At 54.2% G+C, this 22,867-nt stretch overlaps 1 protein-coding gene across 4 annotated transcripts in view; it reads left to right on the top strand.

Moving 5' to 3' along the window:
• Positions 1 to 346: 346 nt before the first annotated feature.
• CRMP1 (collapsin response mediator protein 1) overlaps positions 347 to 22,867 on the top strand; it is a 69,019-nt gene continuing 46,498 nt past the window's right edge. The window contains exons 1-2 of one of the 4 annotated variants that reach the window (XM_045528366.1): positions 4,861 to 4,911; positions 4,976 to 5,049. In XM_045528366.1, coding sequence (XP_045384322.1) covers positions 5,011 to 5,049 — 39 coding nt within the window. In that variant the 5' untranslated portion in view covers positions 4,861 to 4,911; positions 4,976 to 5,010. Of the gene's footprint in view, positions 833 to 4,788; positions 5,050 to 5,457; positions 5,867 to 6,137; positions 6,147 to 22,867 lie in introns of those variants that run through there. The other 3 variants (XM_045528368.1, XM_045528365.1, XM_045528367.1) reach the window with 3 other exon arrangements.

Here is a 22,867-nt window from a genome sequence, read left to right as displayed (position 1 = left end):
GGCTGTGCATCTCGCACGTGTTTGGTGTAATTGGTGTGAGGGCATGAGCCTGTGTGTGCCTCCAGAGTGCGTGTGGACGTGTGCGCCGCTCGCTCTTCTCGCGCCCTGCACTCCGCCGGGGGGCGGGGAGTAGGGGTGCAGAGAGGGCACTGCGGTTCTGCCGCCCGCCCTCCGCGCTGCGGCTCCGGCACGTCACCCTCGCTCCCCGCCCCAGCCGCGGGCCCCGCCTCCCGGTCCTTTGTAGCCGGCCATTGCGCTAGCCCGCAGCCGCCCGGAGGCCCCGCCCCGGCCCCGCCCGGGCCCCGCCCCGGCGCGCGCCCCTCCCCGCCGCTCCCCTCCCCTGGCCGCAGTCGCGCCGGGGCCGCCGCGGGCCCGCACCGAGGCGCGGAGCGCGGCGCACGGCGCACGGCGGTGGCGAGGGCCGCGGGCGGGTGGCCGGCCTTGGACCGGGATGGCGGACCGGCGGCGCGCGTGGAACACGGAGGACGACCTGCCCGTGTACCTGGCGCGGCCGGGCAGCGCGGCGCAGACCCCGCGCCAGAAGTACGGCGGCATGTTCGCCGCGGTGGAGGGCGCCTACGAGAACAAGACCATTGACTTCGACGCATACAGCGTGGGCCGCCGCGGCTCGGCGCGCACGCCGCGCTGCGCTGGCCGGCCCGACGCGGTCGGCCTGCCGGGACCCGGCGGCAGCGAGGACACGGCCAGCGACGTGAGCGAGCCCTCGGGCTCTGCGGTCAGCTCGCCAGGCGAGCGCGACGAGCGGCCGCCCGCGCTGCACCTCCGCTGCCCTGCACCCCGCGACCTGCCGCTCGGCCGGGACAATGGCCAGGTACCCTCGGGGCGCGCGCGGGGCCGGACGTGGGGGGGCGGGGCCCTCGAGGACCCTGGGCGGGGACCGCCCGAAGGCAGTGCCGGGGCAGTAGTGCTGGGGTCGCTGCCACCAGGCTTGGGAGAGCCACAGAAAGGCCCCTCCCCCACCCCGTCATACAGGAGGTTGTGCGACTCGGTCAGGGTTGGCCGTCACAGTCCGTGAGACTCCGAAGGGACCTCTGAGGTCCCGTCCCGGCTCCTCTTCCGCAGAAAGGGAGAGCGAGGCTGTGAGAGGGGAAGTAAGTTGGCTAAGGCTGCCGCATGGACCCTTAAAACGCGAAGGGACCTCTGGGATGAATCCAGCCCAGGGCTCCTCATTCTGTTTTGTGAAAAGAACCAGAGCTCCGCTCCGTATTCGTCCATTCGTCTATCCACTTACTCAACAGTAATTATAGAGCACCTACTGTGTACCCGGCGCTGGGATGGGAGAGGCTCAGCGAACCATCTGCGGCTTCAAGCTGGAAGGAGCCTTTTTCCTGAGGGCCCCTCATGCTTTCTGGGGGGAGGATGTGGTTACAGATTGAGGTCGTCTAGCAGTTAGAGCCAGTACTGCCGCCCAAGTGCCGCTGTCGCCAAGGGCTACTCCTGAGTCCCACCGCACGACACCACTGTGCCCACTTCACAGAGCAAGTAGGGGGTAGAGCTGGGATTTGAACTGGGGTCTCTAGACTTGGGCTTATTTTCCGCCTGAAAGGGGAGGTCGTTAGGGGAGGGAACACCAGGACTTAGGCCCTGTGGGTCTTCTCCCTCCAGCTGGGGGTCGCCAGGGAAGGGGGGAAGATGGTGGATAGACAGTATAGCCTCTGGATGGATGGGCGAGAGGCAGAGCTAGGTGCTTGGAAAACGGAGCACCCGATGGCGGGGAGCTGTCGGCGTGGGCCAGGACCCCATGCCTGAGCGCTGCCAGGTGCCAGGCCCCAGGGAGCCAGTCTCCGGCTCGGCAACCTGGCTCCACCCTCCAGAAATTCCCAGGCTAGGGTGAGCGACAGATTCATTGTGAGAATTAAATCAGTTGATGCTGGTAGGCAGTGAGCATTCAATAAATGTTTGTTATTGACTTTTATTATTATCATTATCATTTTAATTCACCATTCCCCCCCTTAAATGCTATGAGAGACAGGAAGTGAGCCCGGAGAGAGGCAGAACTTGACCCAGACAGAAATCTGGGAGGGTTTCCTGGAGGAATAGGAGCTGGGGACTGGTAGATGCAGTAGTGGATCTCCTCCCGCCCCTGTCCCATCGCAGGTGGCTCTTTCTGTGGCTCTGGAGCTCTCCATGGTCCTGAACCCTGCACCTTGCGGTGGGGCGGGTCTACAGCACGGGTGTGTGCGGTGGGGGTGGTAGCGAGGGAGGAAGATGGTGAGAGGACAGTCGCCTGTTCCCCACCCCTTCTTTAGCTCCTCCTACCCATCCCCTTTCTTGGTGGCCCGACTTCACTTGGGAGCTAAACTCCCGAGCCCCCCTGGGAGGCTTCAGGGCCTCGGGCAGAGAAGCGGGGGCCGGAACCAGGGAACCGGGTTCCAGCCAAGGCACTTGGCCTCCTGGAGCCTCAGCTTCTCCGTCTGTGACATGGGGGTGGCCGTCATCCCCTAGCCTCCCGCAAGGCGTAGTGGAGAGTCGGGGAGGAACTAGCGCTTTGTGCTGGGCCCAGAGCTGTCCCGAGGCGAGTCCCTACTGCAGCTGCAGTCCATGTCACCAACGTCAGCACCGGCGCCGGGCTCAGCCTAGGCCGTCCTCGCAGCCGCGCCTTGGCGCTTGGGGACGCTGGTCGCCTCACCTCTCGCGCTCCTGTCCCCTTCTCCTTCCTCTCCCCTCTGTGGCCCCTTTGCCCTTTCTCCATAGCTTCTCAGGCACCGGACAAAAGGCAGAGCACCGAGGGCTCGGAAAGCACTCGCGGTTCGGGACTGTGGAGCGGAGGGGCTCGTGGTCTCCCTGGAGGGAGCGTTTTACTTTCTGCGGACCCAGCGGCCGTGGGGCTTGGGTTACAGCGGGATCGGGCTCTGGGGCGGGCCTCACCGCTCCAGAGCTTTGCGCCGGGTGCCCCGGCCCTTCCCCCGCCCGCGAGGCTCCTTCCTGGGAGGCCGCAGGGTTTTCCGCGGCGCAGGCGCAACGCTTGCTGCTGCTAGCGGCTGAGCGGCCGCAGCGCTTTGTACTGGCGAAGTCTGCTTGGGAGCAGCGATCTGTTTGGCCGGTCGTAGGCGGGTGCTCCTCCCCGATACGCACGTGGTCTCGGCCCCATCGCTGGAGCTCTCTGCCCAGATCTCCCGACCGACCCCCGGGAACGCCCTGAGGCGTGTAACCCAGGACGTAACAACGCTGCGGCAGGGAACGTGGAAGCTGAGTCGGGGGAGGGAGGAGTGTCTTCACCCACAATCCTCGGCCATTGACAGGATTTAGGACACAGCTCAGAGCCAGGGCTTAATGAATGAGTATAGGGAATGGACGCTGGCAGGGTGTGCTGAGCCTGCCTTCCCGATACTGCTCTGCTGCAGCCGATGAGTTTTGTACCTGGGGTACGTCACGTTACCACTGTAAGCCTCAATTTCCCATCTGTAATATGGGGAAATTATGGCCCAGGTTCCTGGAATACTATGAGCTGCTGATTCTCTGTGAGCCTACAACCCCACCTCATTTTAAGGCCTAGGTATCTCTGGCCTCCTGCTGGGGACTAGGGGGCTGGCCTCTGTGGCTCCAGGCCACAGCTGAGATTCTGGGAGGGGCTTTACCAAGCCAAGCCCACCCTCCCTCTGGCTGGTAACCTCAAAGTAGAAAAGATGGGTCATTTTGCAGGGCCTGTGGGTTTGGATTTCACAGGCAGAAACTGAGCAGAGAAGGGGTAGAGGATGCTGGCGTTTTATTCTGCCTGGTGACTTGGCGCACCTGTCCAGTGCTGAGGGGTCCTGCTGGGGCTCCCCACTTTCCTCCCTTTTCCATCTTTCCCTGTTATGAAGTCTGTCAAGCTGTGACCTGGCTTCCTGCCCACCTCTGGGGCAACATCTGGGTCACGTGTCCTGGGGCTGGTGTCCACTCTGCTGGGAGGCAGGAGTGTCTTCTTTCTCCTCCTGACCCCCCACCTGTCCCCAGAGGCTGTAGAGACCTTGGTACCAATGGTCTACCCCTCCAAGCACTCCCTGTCCAGTAGGCAAGTCTATGGGGGGACCTGGTGGCCCCAATGCCAGGCTGCCTTGTGGTGAGGGAGCAGCTGTAGGGGGTAGAGCAGGTCAGCTTTGATTAGGGCCCCTGTCTCCTGTCCCTGCTGTTCCCTGCCCCCGCAGGGAGGCTCCTCCTTAGACACCCTCTGGGAAGGCTGGTTCGTGATGGGATGGAAGGGTGGCAAGGAGAGGCCGCATGGAGGAGAAAGCATTGGAGATGGGGCTGGGAGGATGGGTAACCTTTTGTCTGGGGCAGGCTATTCAGGCAGCGCGTACAGCGCGCATAAACGCTTGGAGTCGGAATGGAAAGGTGCTTGGTCCATTCCTTGATGGACAAACGGAGGCCGCGGAACGAGAGCCAGGAGGGGGTGGCCGTTGGGCGCGATCCTGGGGGGCCAAGAACGCTCCTGGCAGCTTGGGCCGGTCCTCGGCACCCGGCCCACACCCCGCGCCCCCGCGCAGATGCTCCGGGAGGCGCCCAGATGCCGTGCCGCACACCTGTGGCCCTGCCGGCCCGCAGGCCGTCTGGGTCTTTGGGGAGAACCTGCCCACCGCTCGGCCCATCGCGAGAGCGAGGCCCGCCCGCCGGGGGCGTGCGCGCGGGCGGGGGGCGGCGGGGCTGGGCGGTGCGGCGGGGGCGGGGTGGGGATCGGGAGGGAAGCGCTTCCTGGTTCGAGCCGAGAGGGGCGAATCGCGCTCCGCTCCGCGCCGCCGGGAGGAGCTGTGGGCCTGCAGCCCCCTCCCCCGCCCTCGCCGCTCCCTCCTCCTCCCGCCCTCCGCGCCGAGCCGGGCGGTGCTGGCAGCGAGCGGCGGCGGGCCGAGCGGCAGGGCAGCGCGCGGGCGGCCGCGGGCGCCGAGCCTCCGTCCCTCTCGCCAGCCCTCCCGGGCCTTTGTCGCTACGCCCGCGGGGAGCGGGCCGCCGGAGCCCGAGCGAGTCAGACGGCCCGCAGGTCCCGCGGCCGGGCCCAGGGCGCCCGAGAGGGCCATGTCTTACCAGGGCAAGAAGAGCATTCCGCACATCACGGTAAGCCGCCCCCGCCCCGCCCCGCCGCCCTTCTTTGTGGGCCGGGGGTGGTCGCCGTCAGGGTCCAGATCCGCTGGGGGACGGCGGGGGCGGCCCCCGAGGCTTCCTGCGTCGCCACGGGTGGGGCGGGGCCCGTCTCAGCATTTCAGCCCCCTCCCCCAGCCTCTGGGGACAGTGGTGGGGAGCCCCTCATGGCGGGGCGGGGCTGGAGCCTCGTGTCCCTCTCCCCGCGGGCTGGCAGCCCCCTCCCCCCACGGGATGTGCCGGAGGATGGCGTGGACGCGGAGGATGTGGAGCTGAACAAAAGAGGGAGGGGCGCGGGGGTCCGAACCCCCTCCCCAACCCTCGCGCCCGCATGGGGAGGGTGGGCTGAGCCCCCCGCGCGCTGTCCTGGCTCCGTCCCGCGCTTGCCCCTCACAGCCGGGTCCTACCCGCCAGAGGAAGGAAAAAAGACCAAGCGCCGCTCCCCACGGCCGCCCGGGCCAGGGAGTGGAAGTCCGGGGACAGCGCCATGATGGAAGCGCGGCTCCCACCCTCCCCACAGCTAAAAATAACCTTTTGGGGCAACACTGGCGGCTGCGGCCCTGGAAGGGTTAACGCTGCTGAGGCTGGGCGCCTGGAGGGTGGGGACGGTGGTTGGGGCTGAGCAGTCAGGCTGTGTCCCTGGGTGTGGCCGGAAACAAAGGAACCCCGGGCTTTACGCTTTGTCTAGGAGGTGGGGAGCTGAGGGGCAGCGGCCAGGTCTAGCTCCTCCACCCGCTCCCTGCCTGGCGTCAGAGTGGAGCCAGAGCACTCCTGAGGGATGTGGGCCAGGCCCGTGGGCCTTGGGTGGTGGTGCAGGAGCAGTCCGGGTGTAGGCAGGCTTCTGGGCAAGCGGAGCTCTCCAGGGGGACTCCTGAGGTTGGAGGACAGGAGACCCAGGGTGCTTACCATGTTTGCAGAATTCAGGCTCAGGGACAGCCCTGGGGCACCTGCCAAATGGCAGCCTTAGGTAGGGGCAGAAGCTGGCGTTTTCCACTAGGCTGCCCAGTGGCTTCCCAGTGGATTGTAGACCTTGTCTTATTGAATCCTGGCAACAGTCCCTGGAGGGAGGCCTTGTCCCTGTAAAGCCCCCGGGGCTGGCACATAGGCTGGAATCACAGGTGTGAGACTGCCCTGCGTTCACCCCAAACTCTGGGTTGAGTCTTGAGTTAGAAAATCCCTCCTGACCCAGCTTCAGCTCTTGCCAGTAGGCTCTGCTGTGTTCCCACCCAGAGGTGTGACCTCTGAGGGTGGGGACCACCTCTTTACCATCCCTAGTCTCTGTCCTCTGGGACACAGGTGTAGGTGGCCAATTCGTTAAACACTGTACTTGGCAAAGAGTCAATGGAAGGCATATGGTTGCCCCAGGCTAGGCAATGTGGGGAAAAAATTGGGCCATGTCAGTCTGAGCAGGTCCCTGCTTTGAGACCCTCTAGCCCTGGCCCCCAGGGGAACTGAGGCAGATGATGGGTGTGGGGTGATACAGTAAGCTAGGAGCCCTGGGTGCCTTTGTGGCTATGTGCCCATGGTAGTCTGTGCCTCTCTCAGCATCCGAGTCTCCAGGGCAGAAGCTTAACAGGATGGTCTTTGAGGCAGGTCTGTGGGATGCTGCCCTGGGAGCCGGACTGTCAGTCTGCCGGGCCTGAGTGGTTACCCTGCCTTTGGCTGTGGCCCTCCGGGGTGGGGGTGAACTGTCCAGTCTGAATCTCAGTCCTCTGGTATCCCAGGTGGGCTGCTTCATGCATAGGACTCCTGAGCGTCCCAGAAGACCCTGGCCAGGCGTCCACTGTGCGCCAGGCACAGCGTAAGGGCTGCAGAACCACTGGCCGGTCTGGCTGCCTTAGTCCTTCATGTGAAGCAATTAGTCACCTTGTGGGTACAGGAAAATCAGAGGGTTATTCCTACAGCCTCGAAGGGTGGTTGCAGGGAGCATGGGGAGGACAGATGCCGAAAGTGATGCTCAGCTCCTAGGAGAGAGGCCCTTGAGGAGGGATGTGGTTCATTTAGCCCAGGAAGATTTGTGGTTTGAAGGAGAAAACAACAAACCACAGGGGCTAGGCCTGTGGGGCCTCTTTACAGGATCCTTCATCTTCCTGAGGACCTTTTGCTAGTAATGCACATGTTGTGACGGAAACAAACTATTCCCTCAAATGTCATGAAACAAATGAGTGGACACTGTGGCTTTCCAAATGCTGCGCCTTAACCTGGTCCATAGCAGTCACGTGATAAGTTGATAGTAACAGTCGCCCCGGGCCGTGGCGGGCGCTGGGGGACATGGGAAGGAGATGGTGGGCTTCCCTGCTCTCCCAGAGCTCAGACATCAGCCTGGAATGGCAACAGAGTGTAGTGAGTATCCCAAGGGAAGCCCAGGGGCTGGAGGAGACGCCATCAGGGACACTAAGACTAGACCTGGGTGGGGGGAGCAGAGGGGACAGAGAGGAAGGTGGGGTTCTTCCTGTGGCCTGTGGAGGCCCAGAGGCAAAGGATTTGGCATGTTGGAGAGACCAAAGGAAAGTCTGTATCCGGAGCACTCACGCTCTGCCTCCAAGGGCAGTGTCACTGAGCAGATGATAGAGCAGTTCCTGGAAATGGCCAAGGCGTTTTTCACAGCCATGGTGTGTGTAGCCTGTGGAGAGATCTGCGGGCTTGAAAAAAAAATCAAGGGCTGGACACGGTTGCTCCCGCCTGTAATCCCAACTCTTTGGGAGGCCAAGGTGGTAGGATTGCTTGAGCTGAAGATTTGAGACCAGTCTGGGCAACGTAGTGAGACCCCATCTCTACAAAAAATTAAAAAATTAGCCAGGTGTGGTGGTGCACACCTGTAGTCCCAGCTACTTTGAAGGCTGAGGCAGGAGGATTACTTGAGTCCAGGAGTTCGAGGCTGCAGTGAGCTGTGACGATGCCACTGCACTCCAGCCTGGGTGACAGAGTGAGACTCTGTCTCAAAAAGAAAGAAAGAAAAAGATGTGGTCCATGGGAAGAAGTAGGGGTAGCAGGGACAGCTCTCGGATGCATCCCCTGCCTCCCACCTGCTGGATGCTGGGTCACTCTGAGCCCCGGGTGTCTCATCTGCACAATGGGGATAAAGGACCCTGCTTTGCCAGTGAATTCAGAGACAGGACAGGGGAATTAGAGTTGGGGAGGGGGAGGGGAAGAGCTTGGCAGGCTGGGGAGCAGGGTGCACAAAGGCAGGGAGGCTGAATTAGAAAGATATTCTACTTGTGTTGATTGTGTGGTGGTATCTTTCCCTCTTTTCTCCATCTTAGCCGGTTCCTGAGATAATAGAGTAGCCTGCTAGGGAAGGAAGAGGGAAAATGCGGAAACACTTAGCTTCTGCCCCCAAGGACTGTTTAAAATATTTATAAAGCTCTCTTTCATGCGTGGCTTTTTTTTTCCTTAATGAATGGCACAGCCGGGGATTAACTCAGCTGAAGCTGCTGCTTGTGCCCACTGCAGCGGCTAAGTGAGTAGAACATCCTGGGTGTGGCTGTCAGCAGACAAAGGCACATGGCTTCACGGCCCTGCAGAAGCTCCTGGCTCCAAAGAGAGCCACTGAAGTTGGGGGGGGTCTGACTAATCGTGGGGGAATGTCAGGGGTGTCTGCCACGATGGTTACAAATTATGATTATTAAAAATAAGACTTCACGAATGCTGATCATGTGTGTTTGCTTTAGTCCAGTCATCCAACGTGATTGCCATTACTTCTCGGTTCTCAGAACAGCAAGGAAGGCAGCCGAGCTGTATCACTGGGCTTCCCAAAGGGTGAACTAAGAGATTTAGTGGCTCGTAAAGGTTCTTGCACTGGCGTGGGGAGGAAGGAGAGCTCACGTTCAAATGGGGAGGGTAGATGGGCGGGTCTGCCTGTTAGGAAAATCACTGTGTGTGTGTGTGATTGTGTGTGTGTATGTATATGTGAGTGTGTCTTTGGTGTGTAAATGTGTTTGTGTGTGTTTGAGTGTGTGTGTTCGATCAAATAGTGAAGGTAATCAGGGAAGAAAGATTAAGTAAGGATCACATCAGGCTGAATGAGTTACTCTAATGTGCAAATATGCAAAAAATGTGCGAGGCCTGTTATATTTCTTCCCAAGAGTGACATTCAGTCTATCTATAGATACTCAGTTTGTTCTCTGCCTTCTGCATGAAGGATTTGAGATGCCTACAGTGATTTGTCATACATGTAGTGAAAGCAGGTGGAAGTCAAACACCAGGACTGAGGATCTGGGAAGGACAGAGAACGAGCATGTGAGTGATCAGGACACTGGAGTGGCTGCAACTGGACATCGGATCCTAACCCTGAGCTGCTGTCGCCTGGGGCAGAGAAGCAAACAGCCTCAGTGATGTTGAGGCCATGATCAGAGAAGGAGAAGGGGACCATATTCTTAGGGGAAAAATTATTTTGCTCAAATCAAATTCTTAGAAACTGTCTCAGAATGATACTGCCATAACTCTGTCACCTTAAGCATGAAGGCCCGTTTCATGCAACGAACTCTTGCAAGACTGAATATACAGAACACACACACTGATGATATGACATACACGAGTGAGCTTGGCACATAGTGTCCAACAGATCATAATTCCTTTTTCTGAAATCATGCTCTATCTTTGGGGAAATGAAAATTCAGAATGGAAGCTAACCAGCAGGTGTGATGGGCAGGTAAAGTATATACACTGCAAAACATGCACGCACACACACACTCACACACACAGGATGATCCCCAGCCTTAATGATCTTGCCATCTGAATGACAAGGTGCATGCACATGAAACACATGAAGAAAGGCTAAGGCTGAGCTGTGGAACAGAGCACAGGTGTCAGAGGAGGTCAGAGAAGAGAGGACTCAGCATCAGCAGAAGCAACGAGAGGTGGCTTCTTGCAGTTTGGAGGATGGCACAAGCTAGGAGCGAAGGGGAGAACATGCATGCCAGGTGGAATAGCAGGGAGGAGACCCAGGCTGGGGAATGAACACGGTCAACAGAGAGTAAGGAGAGCCACACTCAGCTAAATCAGAGGGTGAGGACCGGGAAATAAATTTGAAGGGGTAAGGCTATGGGGGGAGGACTCTATAGGGCTTTGGAAGTCAGGCAGCATGCACTCAAAGTGATGGAAATGACACATGAGTTCAAGTGGGGCTCAGATACTAATGAGTTGTTTGATCTTGAGCAACTCACTTTTTCTCCCTGGGCCTTAGATTCCTTTTCTTTACAGTGAAAGTGTTGGATTAGATAATTCAGTTCCAAGCTATTGGATACTCTTGGCTTTCTTCTGTGGGTGATAGGACACTACTGGAAGTTCCCGAGCTGGGAGGATGGTATGATGAAAGCCCATGTGAGAATGTAGATTCTGAAGTCAGACCATGTGGGTTTGAATCCTGGCTGTTTTACTTACTAGCTGTGTAATTTGGGCAGGTCACTTATTCTTTCTATGTATCAATTTTCTCTATACAAATTTACATTTGTAAAATGGGAATAATAATATTTCATAGGGTTTTTCCCCCTGAGAATTAAATGACTTAATATATGTCAGATGCTTAGAATAGCACCTACCTATAGGAAATGCAGTGTGGGTTAGCTGTTGTGATTGTTGCTGTGGGAGGGTGCTTTAGTCAGCTTTGCTCCATAGCACACAACCTCGAGGTCTCAACAACACATGCTTACTTTTTGCTCATAATGCATGAGAGCTGTGGAGTGGCTGTAACTTTGCCCCTGGCTGCTCATGGATGGTGAGTATGCTCAATGTTTGTCCTTATTTTGAGACCCAGACTGAAGGAGCAGAAATGCACAAGAAATTGGCAGCAACCTGAAGTGTCCTTAAGAACTTCTGCTCAAATTTGGCATATTTCACATCTGCCATAGTGTGCTGGCCAAAGCAAGTCATGATCAAACCCTAAATCAATGGAGAGAAACTCAAAGCCAGTCTTTCTGGAGTGGATATGAGGATTAAATGTGAAAGTTCCGACATCTAGGAGATGCTAGTAAACACCTGTTGCAGCTGATGATGAAGTGGGCAGGAAGCATAGGGGTTGAGTTTGGAAGAAAAGGCCCAGCATTGGTTCTTAGATTGAATTGGAGTTTGGAACAGGCTCCAAAGAGATATCTCAATGGGCAATTAGGAGTAGATTGAATGTGGGTGAGAGGCGAGAGCCAGAGGCTCATTAGGGACCCATGTACAAGAAGCATTGGTAAAAGATAGGAAAATGCAGGATATTCCAGCAACCAGTGAGTCTCAGCCCATATGCCGTGAGCACAGTAATGTACTGAAAAAACCCTCTGCAGATGTGCTGCTAAATTTTGATCAACATCTGAAGTTTGTGTTTGCTACAACCAAGTCTACAAATTATTCTAGTAACATCTCTGAGGTGGAGCCATGAGCACTTAGAAGCAGAGAGGTGCTGAACAGACGCTGATTTGTTGTGAAGAAAGCTACCCTGTGGCCTGGAAAGGGAATGTCAGAGGGCTTTGCCCGGTGAGCCTGTAAGAGAAGTGGGTCGGGCAGTGGACAGCGCCGTGGTGCTGAAGAGTAGGCAAGCTGTTAGCAGCTGTCAGGTCCCGCGAAACAGACGCAGTCACACTGTGGTAGGATGGCATGGTAATGGCTGCAGACTTATTTTAGGTCTTTAATTCCTTCCCGAATGCCGAAAATTTTTATACTGTTCGTATGTATGTTCTGAACAAAATAAAGTTGAGAACCATTGCCTTAGAGAGGTGTAATGACCAAATCCTGACTTTGCTCTGAGAAAAGACAGCTCTGGATTGCTGCTGGTGGCTTGGGAACTGCAGTGGGGTCTGGGATGCTTCCTAGAGAAGCTTCTAGAAAATGAAGCAAGAAGCTAAAAGGAGGAAATGTCTGTGGACATAGGAGGTTGCAGCTCCCTACTCCTTCCCTGGGTGTGTGTCCCAGGCATCTGGAACATTCTCCTTGACCAGGCTCACGCTCTCTGGCCCTCTGCCTTTGCAGCAGCTGTGCCCATTCTCTATGGAGGTTCCATCCTTCTGGGGCTGGGCACTGTAAGTGCTCCCTCCTCAGTAACGTGGCTTTGTCACTCATGTCCATCTGCTCCACTTGGCCATGAGTACCTGGAGAACTGGGACAATGTCTGGTTCTCCCAAGCATCTCAGGAGCACTCTTGCACACTGGTGATTCATGGCAGGGACTCCACACTGTGTGGGTGAGCAAACGAAGCCCAGATTGTAAACTGATTCTTTGCTGAATGAGGTTTTAGGGCTGCGGGAGGTGGCTTGCACCCGTAATCCTAGCCCTCTGGGAGGCCCAGGCAGCAGCATTGGTTGAGGTCAGGAGTTCAAGTCCAGCCTGAGGAAGAGCAAGACTCCCATCTCTACTAAAAATAGAATAATTAGCTGGGTGTCATGGAGTGTGCCTGTAGTCCCAGCTGCTTGGGAGGCTGAAGCAGGAGGATTGCTTGAGACCAGAAGTTTGAGGCTGCAGTGAGCTATGATGACACCACTGCACTCTAGCCAGGGTGACAGATTGAGACTCTGTCTCAAACACAACAACAGCAACAAAAGAAGAGGTTTTAGTCACAACTGCATTTAGCGTTCCTTAGCAAATACCCTCTCTGTGGATTTAGCACTAAGGCAGTTTCCACCCAGAGGGAGATGAAGGTGGCATGAAGGAATTTTGTAGTGCAAAGGAGCAAGGAGCTTCTATGGTGGTAGTTTGACAGTGGGGAGAGGGATCTGGTTTAATAATGGGGCTTCACTGCATTTCACACTGAAGAGAAAGCTTTTACAACAAGAGCTGGATTGTCATGGTGCACATCTTCCCTTCTCCCCGGGGCCTCCCTGAACAATGACCTGGTGTCAGGTCTTGGGGTCCATCCTACAGCAAGTCTCATTGGGTCTGACACAGAACTGCACAGAGCAAACAGGTGGCTGTTTGAGGAAACTTTGTATCTGTCCCCAAGTTATTAAATACATGCCACATACTTTGATCATACCATATCCCTAGACCCTTAGGGCTTACACCCTAATAAATTCTCAGCAAATATTTGATCCTATAACATAAAAGTTGAAAGGAACCTTCTAAATTATGTAAAACTTTCCTGTTTGTGCATTTGAGGAGGCAGGAAAGAATGTTCATTGCTTCTCTGCCCCCAGCCTTCTCCCCTCTAGTGCAGGAGGTCCAGATGCCTCCCCTTGCCCGCCTCTGGTGCACAGAGCACTGGTTCACATGGCAGCCTGCCTCACTCTTGCACAGCTGTCTTGCCGGAAAGCTCTGCTTTATGTAGAGTGAGAGTCTGCCTCCTGCTCTGCGTTTGCCCTCAGAATCTTCCCCAGTTCCTTCCCCGTGCACACTGCCATGCCCAGAGGCCTTGGAAGGTAGTTCTCTGTTACCCAAGACCTTCTCTTCCAAACCACCCAGCTCTGTATTCATCATCTAGCACAATTTCCAGGATTGTGGAATGTTTGGATTTTTCTTTACTTTTTTTCCCTTTCTTTTCCTCTTCTCCTATTTTTCTTTTTGCTATAGTTTATTTCTGAGCATGCAGAACTAAAAGAATTAAAAATAGAACTTTATTAAAAATTATTGGGCATCTTTTAAACTAGTTTAAAGACTTCCTAAGGCCATAGACTACTTTGAGAAACTGGTAAAAGGCATGGAAACTTTTTCCTGCTTCCTTAAATGCATAAACACAGAACATTTGGCAGAGAACATTAGATTTTATAGGCCAGTGTTCAGTGTATTGGGTGCTGTCATGTGTTATCTTAAGGAATCCTGTGAGGCAGGTACTTGGGTTCCATTTATAGACAGGGAAACTGAAGCCAGCAGAGAGGCAGCGTCTTGCCAAAGATCACCAGCTAAGGCGCGGTGTGGGATTAAGCTGCCGTCTCTGGCGTCAAGGATCTCACAGCCTACGGAGGAAATAAGACATGAAAATGGGCTGGAAGATGAAGCATCACGAACAAAGGCTGACGGGGTGAGGGCCGCACGCTGTGGGAACTCCGAGGAGTGACCGCCTGGTGCTGGAGCCAGGTCACTGCAGGGTGGGGGAGCAGGAAACCGGCGGGCAGAGCATATCCGGCAAGAGATCTGTGCCCCAGGAAGGGCGCAGGTGAAAGCGCAGGGCTTGCAGGTGCAGTCTAGGGAGCCGGAGTGCGGTGTGAGCAGATGAACGAGCGGCGGCAAGGCCGAGAGGGCAGGGCTCAGGCTGGAAGAGCCTGGGAGGGTGTGCTTCGTCCTCCACGTGAGGGGAAGCTGGTGGAGGCTGTTGAGGAGAGCCGAGACAGGGTTGCATTTGTGTTTCAGAAAGGTCACTCTGGCTGCCGTGTGGAGGGGACAAGATAGGCAGCAGGGAGACAGGTCGAGGGCTGGCCTGGGGCAGGTGCGGTGGGAGGCGGAATCAGCAGGCAGGTAGGAGAACATTTCCAGAGTCGAAGCAACAAGATCTAGAAAAGAGTTAGGTTTGGGGTGAGAGAGATTAGAGAGAAGCTGCAGGTGGAACTGAGCATTTTAATGAGATCTGTTTATTTCCCCATGTTGCAAGGACTTAAAAAAGGCACTGTTCTCAGTGCTATGCATGTGCTTATTTAATTTTCAAAACCCCCCTCTGCATTACAGATGGGAAACTTGCCTAGATTACAGGGTTTGGAGGTGTGGGACCAGATAAGAACCCCGGCAGCCTGGCCTCTGCACCCACGCCCTTGGCCAGCCATCTGCATTGCCTCTGTTAAATGGGCTTGAGACGAGATAGTAAGTATGAAGGCAGCTGGCTAGCCGGAGACGTCCTCAGTGTTTGGTAGGTGAATAAGGTCTCTGCATTTAATGTCTTTCCACCAGAGAACCCCTTACAACTTCCAGAGCCTTTAACCTGCCTTATCCTCTTTTGACCCCATTCCCAGCAGTCCTGTTGGAGGGCAGGTGAGGTGCAAGGCATGAGATATGTGCCTGATAAATGGCTCAGTGGGTCACTGTGGTCTGCTGCTGCTTGTCCCCATTTTACAGAGGAGGAAACTGAGGCTCAGACACATTAACCAGGTGCACTGAAGAGAACAATGCACTGGGATAACCACCAGGAGGCAGGGGGTGGTCACGGTAGAGGCTCCAGGTGGAACTAGGTTCAAATCTGGCTGTGCCATCTCTCGGCTGTGTGACCTCGAGTAGATTACTTCACCTCTCTGATTTCCTCATTTCTAGCAGTCGTACCCACTTCTTCAGGTGATCTGAGAACTGAAAATGAAAACCCATGTAATGTAGAACTGACACTTAGCTCAAGGAATGTGAATTTCTTAAGGCAATGAATTTCTGTTCAGAAACGGGCCAAGGCATAGATGGCATATGTAGCTTGCATCACCCTCCCACAGGTGGTGTGGAGGCCCTGCCACTCCTGGGGTCTTGATAGGGGTGTGTTATTTTAAAGTCAGATATTCAGTCCACCCGAGAGTATTTCTTGAATGTCTACAGGTATGACAGGGCCTCAGATCACACTGTTACAACTGCAGTTGCCATGGAAACGGGCCTGCAGTCCGTGGGGACCACCTGCATTTCTGATTGATGAAGGAGGAGAAGCCACCCCACCCCCTCCTCATGCGAGGGGAGGACAAATGTGTGTTAATTAGATTCAGTCTCATACCGGTTGCCACTTCCTGGGTTGTGGCAGAGGGCCGCAGGCTGGCAGGCTGTCCCCTGAGGCAAAATAAAAGGCGAATGGGAAGGTTTCTGTGAGTAAATATGAGTGTGCAGTGGGAGTGGTGGCAGCACTTGCTGCGGTGAGGAGGCCGTGTGGGGGAGCTGGTTGGGGGAGCTGGGGAAGGGGCGGCTCCATTTATTAAAGGCAGGAACCAGGTTGTCGAAGTTTGAAGCATTTGAGCTGTAAAACCTCTCAGGCAGCAATTCTTGTGGCTCCCAGCGCACAGCCTTGATGGTGTATCAGTGTGCTTTGCTGCAATGATGCTGCATAACAAACACCCCCTAAACGTGGTGGCTTATGACAGCACATATTTATCTATTGCATTGGGGTTTGTAGGTGGTCGACACTTAGCAGGGCCCTGTGGATTTGTCTCCAGGCTTCTGTTTGCTTTTCATGTCACCTCCTCGTATCACCTCACTCTGGGGCTGCTGTTCCTTGGCCCATGCAGTTTCCATGGGGTAGGCTCACAGGAGGGAGAGCTGAACCCCACCTGCCTCTTAAAGCTCATCTTGCTCGGACTGGTGCACTCACAGCCTCTCTCACTCTCTGGGTGGGAGGGAGTTGGTGGGGCAGGGGCTGCATTGCAGCCACGTTGGGGCATGGAGGGCAGGACAGCAGGAGATGCAAATGAGTAACACAACCCCCCAGACGGTCTATGCTGAAGTTACTGGGGTGTTTGTTAACAGTGTAACTTGCATCATCCAGGTCTGTAAATGAAAGTCTTCATAAAAACACGTAGACTGGAATTTTCAGCAGGCAACTGCCGGGCATCGTGAGGACCCGCCGGGCCGGGGGGCTGTGCTGTGAGCTGTGTGAGGGAGTGCCTGCCCAGCCTGTGCACTCCTCAGCTGCCAGTGTGAGCCCTGACCTCACTGCCTGTGGGGTTTGAAGGTCTAATAACTTTGAAAACTCACCTCCTCATAGCCTTTGTCTTAGGAGGAAGCAGTTCTACCTGCATTCTATGCTTGCACAAGCACATTTCTACCAAAACAGCTTTTCTGATCTCTTTGAGGCTCATTTTCCTGCTTGCCCTTTGGAAAGGAAGGGTTTCCTCATCTCTCAGAAGAGACTGATCATTTAGTTACCCCGAGCTTTCCTGCCCTTCCCACTGAGGAATTGGGCAGCCTCCTGCAAATTTGCACGACCTCTGGGACCCTGTGTTGACACTTACCTGTTCGTTGACCCCAGATTCCAATGATTGCATTAGTGGAGCATGTAGGGGACATGGGAGTTGCTTGGCCTCCCCCCAACTTCCTGGGGTGGGAGAATTAAGGTATGGAAAGGGAGGCACTAAGACCTAAAGGTACTTGAAACCAGGTGCATCCATTGTGAAATGTCATAACTATTTTGGTTCTGTGAGGATGACAGACTAAAAAGTTGCCAAGAAGCTGAGAAGGAAAAGCAGTGAGAAACTGCAAGGTTGGATGCGTAGGAGGTTGAGGGATCTTCAGCATCCCGGGGTTTGGGGTTTGGAGAAACCTCGCTGTCCCAGTGCCTAGTGGTGTTTCAGCACCGTGGACAGCCCCCCTTCCCCGCCCCCAACATTCCTCACCTACACATGGAACCTGGAACTTTCAGAACACTATGTCTGTGTGTGTGTTATTTATTTCTATTTATTTTTCTAGGGTGTTCTCCTTCTCCCCATTTTTCCAGCTTTGTGAACTTCTGCTCTCATTTCAGAACTCAGTTCAAATGTTCCCTACTTGATGACATAGCCACTGTCTTTTTCTGTCTCTGTAGTAACAGCTGTGGTTCTCTGCTGTTGTCCTGATAGGCAAGGTTGCTAAACCAGTGATTTTTGGTTAAGTGTTGATTTGATAAGAATAGCATCTCTTATTTTCTTCTAAGGATTTCCAGACCTTAACTGATTTTATATCCCTTCTGACAGCCACCTTCGAGGTGGAGAGGACAGATTTTATTCCCACCATGAGGAAGGGAGCACAGAGCCCCGAGGATTTAGAGCTTTGCTCTGGGGCAGACAGTGGTGCACACAATGCACTGTGCTCACGAACATCCCTCCTTGCTGGGGCTGATCACTGTCATTTATTTTGCTGTTGTATGGGTGAGAATGCATGAAGCTTTAAAGGCTAATTTTTGTAAGCAGAGCTCGACATAACACTTCACGTTTGTGGAAAGAACAAAAGTGTCACGCCCACATCAGCCCTCTCCTCCCGTTGGGGAGGAGATAATAGTGGGTTTGGAGAAGAAGCTCTTCCTCTTGCCTGGCTGCTCCTCGGACGCACCAGGCACCTGGCAGCGGAAACACACTCGCTGCCGGCACGGGTTTCGGTGGAGCCCTCGCAAGGAGAACTCAGGCAGTCTGTATCGCGCAGGCTTTGCACTTAGCAAGCTTCTTTTCCAGCCGGTGGGGGTAGGTTTGTAGGGAATTTTTAAAAGCAGAAAAGAGACTTTATTATGTCTCAGGCTGCTCTTCTCCCCTTTCTGTTTGTTTCTCTCCTCTTTCCTTTCTTCCCTTTCTTTCCGTCTCACCCTCCCTCTTTATCGTTCTTTTATCTCATCCTTCTTTTCTTCTCACTCCCTCTCCTTTGCCCCCTGGCTCGCCCCGCTCCTGCTCAGCAGATGTTTGCTAGATGCTGTGTAGGACCAGTTCCTGCGGGAGTAGATGAAATATCCAGGGCCGTCCTGGCCGTGGAGGGACGCCCAGCTCAGCAAGGGAAGGCCCGTGAACAACGGCCACGAGGTGTGGCAGGGGAGAGGAGTGTGTGCTGGCAGTGGGGACGTGGGGCAGCCCAAAGTCTCCTTGGAGGTGCCAGAAGATCCACTTCCCCTTGAATTACTCCCACATAGAGAGTTTTATGTTTTGCCTTTCCTCCTAACATTTTATTACCTCGCACTTTTGTTTGTCCTTAAAACTTACTGGAAAATATTTTAGTAGCTGAATGCTACCCCATTAGTGGTGTGATTATACCATTGTGATTAATTCTGGATCACATCTGTGTGTATAATTCTTTGAGCCTGTTTGGAATATTTTCCTGAGGATACATTCCCAGCACTAAATTGCTGGGTCAGAAGACATGAGCAATTCTAAAGCCTTTGAAACATGCTGCAGACTGGGCCACCATTTATTCTTCCCGAGGAATCCCAGCTTTGGGGAGAAGACAAAGGTGATCAGTCACTTTCTTCCACGTCTGCGCAGTGTCGTGTGATGTCTTAGCTCGAGGCATTCCTAGGTTTGGGTTCTTCCCTGACGCAGACGCAGCCCAGACTCCCTTCTGTGCATGGCACTGCAGTCCCCGGGGCCTGGCAGCTGTGGACCTCTCTAGGTTCCCCACTCCGAGGTGACACTTCAGCCAAAGGAAGCCACTTAGGGTTCCCCAGGCACACTGGGCTCCTTCCGGCCTCTTCTTTCCCTCTGTTTCCCCCTCTGGGAATCTCTTTTCTCCTTTGCTGTGTGGCTAATTCCTTTGCTCTTCATGCTCAGAACAGACTTTTCCCCTTGGAAGGGCTGGAGTGGAGGCCTCCTCTGTGCTCCTCTGCACTCGCTGAGTCTCAGCCTCTCCCGCTGGGTGCAAGGGCCTGCCGATGACTCAGTCTCCCTCACTGGCCTCAACGCCCTTAAGGGCAAGAGCCATTTCTGTTAGCTGTCTCCACCCTTCCCTAAACAGTTCTTTATCAAGTGTAGTTCCTGCCACAGAACAGGGCAGAGAGCGAACAGTGTGCACTTCGGTATGCACACCGGGCTGCCGGGCCTGTGCCGAGCACTTCACATGCACACCTAGGAAGAAGAGCCAATGCCCCCATTTTATAGATGAGGAAACTGAGGCTCAGAGAAGTCAGTCACATGGATAGTAAGTGGGGTAAGGGTTGGAACCTCGGGATGCTTTGCTCTTATGCAATCCTGATGCAAGGACATGAGCCACACTGAGCATAATTTGCTTTAGGTCCCTGCGGCCACCGTGGAATGAACTGGCAGTCTCAGGCGTGCCCTGGCTAGTCGACTCAGCTGTTAGGTTTTCGTTGACTTTTTCATTAGGCATTTGATTTTCTTCACAGTATATAAATAGTCATTTTTATGCAGAGCATGCCATTGTTCCCGTCTGCTAGCTGTTTACCCCTCACGGTAATCCTGTGCGAGTCAGCAGACAGTGCTGGTGTTAATTTTCAAGTGTGGGAATTTTGTTATTAATTTTAGGAATATATATTAAATAACATTGTACATACACTAAAATGTATTTTCTTGGTGTCCAGTTCTGTGAGTTTTTACACCCACATTTCATGCATGAAAAAGGGAGCCTTGACTTAGATCACAGAACTTGGGGTGTTTCTGGGTTCCACCTTCTGTGGGATGTCACGGATTCTAGACTATGACAAAAGTGTGGTTTGGTGGCCCGAACGCAGGACAGGAAGTTAGGAAACCTTGGGTCTAACCTGCGCCTTGTTAGCAGTGCAGAGTTGGAGGCCACACCTGTCTCTGCTTCCATCGCGGTCGGTCAGACCTAAGTTCCCAAAGAACTGTTCAGCGCAACGGAGGGCGTGGCGCCCGCAGGGCACGTTCCCTACGGTGTCTTCCGTGGACAAGCGCCTCTCAGATCTTCCACACCACGAAGGGGTCTAAGTTTGCAAAAGATGTGAACTCGGTTCCCCTTGGACTATTCACATCCCGCAATAGCAGAGGAAAGGACATGAGAAGTTCTGTCACAACGACTATCATTTTTTCTGTATAACCAGAATTTTCTAAGCTCACTGCACCAGGGAACCCCTTTCTGGGACAATCTCTACCCAAATTCTTCTGACCTAGAATTCTGAAGAACATGGCTTTGAAAATGCCATGTGTAAAATGGTCAAGCATTCCACATTAATAGGATCAGGGAGAAAAACAATAACAATGATAAGACAGAATAAACTTATTTTTATACTACTCAAAAAAAAAAAAAAAAAAAAAAAAGCTCAGCCGGGTGCGGTGGCTCATGCCTATAATACTAGCACTCTGGGAGGCCGAGGCGGGTGGATTGCTCGAGGTCAGGAGTTGGAGACCAGCCTGAGCAAGAGCGAGACCCCGTCTTTACTAAAAATAGAAATAAATTATCTGGACAACTAAAAATACATATAGAAAAAATTAGCCGGGCATGGTGGCGCATGCCTGTAGTCCCAGCTACTCGGGAGGCTGAGGCAGGAGGATCGCTTGAGCCCAGGAGTTGGAGGTTGCTGTGAGCTAGGCAGATGCCATGGCACTCACTCTAGCCCGGGCAACAAAGCGAGACTCTGTCTCAAAAAAAAAAAAAAAAGCCAAAGGAACTACCAGTTTTAAGAAAGAACATGAAGATGTCACATTGGCTCTTACCTTATCGTGAGCTTATTTTTTCAGAAATATGCTGGTGCTTAAGAGCCGCCCAGAGCTTGAAGCCCTGAGGTCCCTGTGTCTGGTGGTAGTTTGGGGAGGGGGGTGAGTTTGAGCACAAGCTCCACCATCTGATTCTAGAAGAACAGAGCAGGCTGGGGCCGATCTTCGGGCACACAGTGCATTAAAATACTGCCTTTCAGGCTGAGCCCAGAAAGGCCACTATTAAATGTGACAAGGTAGGCAGCTGCCTGCGGAGTGCCGTGTTCCAGAAGCCATGTGCCAGCTGCTGATGACACACGCTGTCCTGCTTTCTGGTGCCACAGGAAACCTGCACTGCAGCTGTCTGTGCCTCCTGGATGTGCAGGGCCCAGGCCTCTTCTCTCCCTTGGGCTTGGATATCAGCCAGAGGGCTTGGTGAGTCTCCTCTCTGGGGATGCACAAATCATGTCTGGCTTCTATTTTAGGGATAAAAACAGGTTGTTGGGCCTGGGAGCAACTTAACTTGAAGCTCCTTCTTCCAGAGACCCTCCTTCTGGAGAATAGGATGGGTTGCTTCAAACTTCTTTTACTCGACTCATGGCTGTGATGCTTTCTCTCCCTCCTCACCCATTTGTCTTTCAATAACCAGTTCAGTCATCCATCCCCACTGACCCATCTATCCATCTACCCACCCACTTATCCATCCACCCATCTACCCATGTACTTATCCCTCTACTACCTATCCATCCACCCACCCATCTGTCCATCTATTCATCCATCCATCCATCCCTCCCTCCCTCCATCCATCCATCCACCCACCCATCCATCATCCATTCATCCAACCATCACCCATCCATCCATCCATCCAACACCCATCCATCCACCCACGCATGCATCCACCCACGCATCCATCCATCCATCCATCCAGCATGCAAGGTATTGGAGATGCAGCAGTGCAGAATCAGACAAAGTCCCTGCCCACATGGAGCTAACAGCTTAATGAAGACAACTGCTGAGCAAACTTCAGGTGGCACCAGACCCATTGGTACACATGCCATTGGTCCCCTGTGAACTTGTGCCCTGCACAAGTCAGGTAACACACCAAAGCTCTGACTCTGGTGCAGCAAGTCACATTTTAGACAGACATGCAAATATACAGTGTGTCAAATGTACTATGACAAGTACTATGAAAACATCAAGTGGGTGGAGGTGTAGGGTTTGCTGTCGGGGTGGTGGTGTGTGGTGTTCCAGACATGACAGTCAAAGCAAGGGCTCTCAGGTAAGTGACATTGAGCAGGGCCCTGAAGGAAGTAAGAGCATGAAACTTGCCAAAATAGTGGGATTCCAGATTAACTGGGGTCCCTGCTGACCTTGGCTTTCATTCTGAGGAAGATACACTGCTGATACAGGAGTGGGCCAGAGGGCTTTGAGCAGCCCGCTGTGTGACCCGTTTCTGCTCAGAAAGTCCCCTCATTCCTTAGTTTGGGCTAAACTCTTCTCTGGGCTTGCAGAGCACCCTGTGCCCACCTCTGATGGTAGATGCCACAGGACCACTGGGACCTGGTCCAAGGAGCCATTCTGAGATGCCTTCTGTATACACTGCCTCAGAGGGTGCTGGCAGGCTCACGCCCACAGTGTTAGCCGGACCAGTCTGCACCCATTACTGGATTTATTTGTCAGATAAATGCTCCTCCCTCCAGTCCCTGGAATGGCCTCTCACGATCCATCCATCCACTATCCATCTGTCCATCCATCCATCTGTCCGTCACCCACCCACCCTCCACGTCCTCGAGGACACACTCCTTCTGCAGTAGCCATGCTGGCCTGTTCCTGTCCGATTCTCTCTCCAGCCCCAGGGTGGGCTTAAGGGC

The sequence above is a fragment of the Lemur catta genome, chromosome 17 (assembly GCF_020740605.2).
Source record: "Lemur catta isolate mLemCat1 chromosome 17, mLemCat1.pri, whole genome shotgun sequence".
Classification (NCBI taxonomy): domain Eukaryota; kingdom Metazoa; phylum Chordata; class Mammalia; order Primates; family Lemuridae; genus Lemur; species Lemur catta.
This window is presented reverse-complemented; position numbering and strand designations above follow the sequence as displayed.